Here is a 2662-nt window from a genome sequence, read left to right as displayed (position 1 = left end):
TTCCATGTGTGTAGTATACTGTGTGGCTTATATTAAGACTCAACCCCCACCCTGTACTATAGAGAAAGGCTGAAGTGGTTAGTAACATGATATATTGCCACAAGGAATCCTACTAGTGTCTCCACAAAGACATCATATGCTCCAATACTATTCCTCATGGAATGTATATATGCAAATTAGTGTTACTTAGCAACTGGTTGGACTGTACCTCCTATAGTACCAACACCAGGTGCTTTTATGGCATTCAACTATTATTGGCTCGGCCTTGAGGCCCTGGCGTGCCTTTACATGTATATGTCTTTGTTAATTACCTGCGGCCATATCTCCTTCTTTGTCTGTTGGGTGGAGGGAGAGAGTTGGTGGGTTTCTGTCGATTCTCTTTCCGTTGTTTTGGTTGACATTCTCTCCTAGTTGAGTCAGGCATTTTACTCAGACAACACATAATTATTATAAAATGAGAATGTGAATTTTAAAAGGATAATGTACATTCTTTATACATGTACATTCTAAGCCCTCCCTTTCCTTCTCACTTTCTTTCTCTCCCTTTCCCTCTCACTTTCTTTCTCTCCCTTTCTCTCTATTCTCTCTCTTCTCTCTTTTATATTATTCTTTCTCTTCTAAATGAAACCACTTCCTATGTCACGAACCATATGTCCTTATCTTTAGCCTGCTGTTCCTCCTCTTAGACAATGTTTGTGTGTACTTGGCTCTCAGCTCAGATAACACATGTTTACATGCGCCCATGGCAACCCCACTCCCTTTCAAAGTGCCTTCTGTCTTTCTCCTATTGTAGCTTGTGTACACAAGTCTCTCTCGATTTGCTCGTGGTAGTCAAAGCTTAAAAACCTTGCCTCTAATTAATTGCCTGGCTCTGTTACTATTTGTTGCCATGGCGTCGCTATGGCAGCGGGCAATATGATGCAATATCAGGGGCAGTAAACTAATTATATCATCATTTTGTTTTTCTCTCTCTCCTTCCTCTCTCTCTCCCCCTCTCTTCCTTTCTCTCATTACAGGAGGACACCATTGAGACCATTACTGTCACCAAGGACATGATAAATAAGTGGAAAGAAGATTTAAAGAGTGTAAGGTTATTCATAGGCTTAAGCAGCACCCACACTAATCAAAAAGGATATTATTTTAAAGCTATCATTTCCTTTTTGAAATTATGTGATATTATGGGATGTGTGATTAAAATAGGATATAATTATGTTTATACTGTCAGTTTTACTTCATGTATATTACAATAGGTTTATAAACAGGTTTTCACTGGTTGCTTATTTAGCAGAAAATGATTTCTAAAGCTCATGCGGTATAGCTGACACTCTTTATAGCGTACACCTCCATTTAACGGACAGCACCTAATGTACCAATTATAATTACTGTATAAGATAGCCTCCACATAAAGGACACCTCTGTATAACAGACAACCTATCTTGTCCCGAAATGTCCATCATACAGAGGCTACTCCATAATAGTCACATTATGAATCTTTTGTTTTCGTTATTAATAATTGCTTTGTACATACATGTACATATATAGCCACAGACAATTTCCTTTGCTGTCTAATGATAATGTAATATTGACCTTTATATCCAACCTACACTCAGACATTCTTTTATCCATAAATTTTATTACATTTGTTGCTACTGGTAACACTCATGCCTTCATTTCCTCCAGTCTCTGAATTGCTCATGGCTCATAATGCCTTGTAATATAAAACAAATTAGTACGTGATTTGCAATCTACATGTAATTTGATTAAAGATGTTTTATAAAGAATCTTTGGTACACGTAAGAAAAATTGGAGCAAAAATAGCTCATTTTGTGCACAGAATTGAACAGTGTATAATAAAAAGCTGTTATAGATATTTGGGGTTGACTAATTATTATTATTTAATTATAACTGCACTAATAATTGCTATCATTTTTAATGTTATAATTAGAGAATTATTATTATTATTGTTATTATTATTTTTAATTTTATTAAAAATGCTTTTCTGTCCTTGGTTTTCACACCAGCTCAGTGTGGTAATGATATAATCTCTTATTGTTACACAAGTGTACGTAATTATAGCAGGTATACGCATTTGTAATAATTAATGTGAATCAACAGAGGACATTGCAATCATTGCTATCTCTCTTTTGTGTGTAACACAACACGACATTGTGACATTTCTAAGTGTACGGAAACTCTAAAAGTTTTAACCACCAGCGTCTCGCTGAGCTTTTTATGTAAGCGCTAAGAGATCATGATTTATTTATTTTTAGTATCTATTAGCCTTTATTGTAATGTAATGTAGCCTTTTATTAAAGACACTATTGGGCCCATACTACCTGTCCTTAATACATGTACAGTGTAGCCTCTTTATTAAGGACACCATTGGGCCCACACTACCTGTCCTTAATACATGTACAGTGTAGCCTCTTTATTAAGGACACCATTGGGCCCACACTACCTGTCCTTAATACATGTACAGTGTAGCCTCTTTATTAAGGACACCATTGGGCCCATACTACCTGTCCTTAATACATGTACAGTGTAGCCTCTTTATTAAGGACACCATTGGGCCCACACTACCTGTCCTTAATACATGTACAGTGTAGCCTCTTTATTAAGGACACCATTGGGCCCACACTACCTGTCCTTAATACATGTACAG

At 36.4% G+C, this 2662-nt stretch overlaps 1 protein-coding gene across 1 annotated transcript in view; it reads left to right on the top strand.

Annotated features, from left to right (window-relative positions):
* The window catches only part of LOC109588228 (nucleolar complex protein 2 homolog), a gene marked incomplete at its 3' end in the record, with an annotated part of 4279 nt that extends 3059 nt beyond the window's left edge, over positions 1–1220 (top strand). The window contains exon 4 of the mRNA XM_020004405.1: positions 1017–1220. Within this exon, the coding sequence (XP_019859964.1) occupies positions 1017–1220 (204 nt within the window). The remainder of the gene's footprint in view (positions 1–1016) is intronic.
* Between the last annotated feature and the right edge of the window lie 1442 nt (positions 1221–2662).

The sequence above is a fragment of the Amphimedon queenslandica genome, unplaced genomic scaffold, assembly GCF_000090795.2.
Source record: "Amphimedon queenslandica unplaced genomic scaffold, v1.1 AMPQUscaffold_12223, whole genome shotgun sequence".
Classification (NCBI taxonomy): Eukaryota; Metazoa; Porifera; class Demospongiae; order Haplosclerida; family Niphatidae; genus Amphimedon; species Amphimedon queenslandica.
Note: the sequence above shows the minus strand (reverse complement) of the source record. Positions and strands in the feature narration are given on the sequence as shown.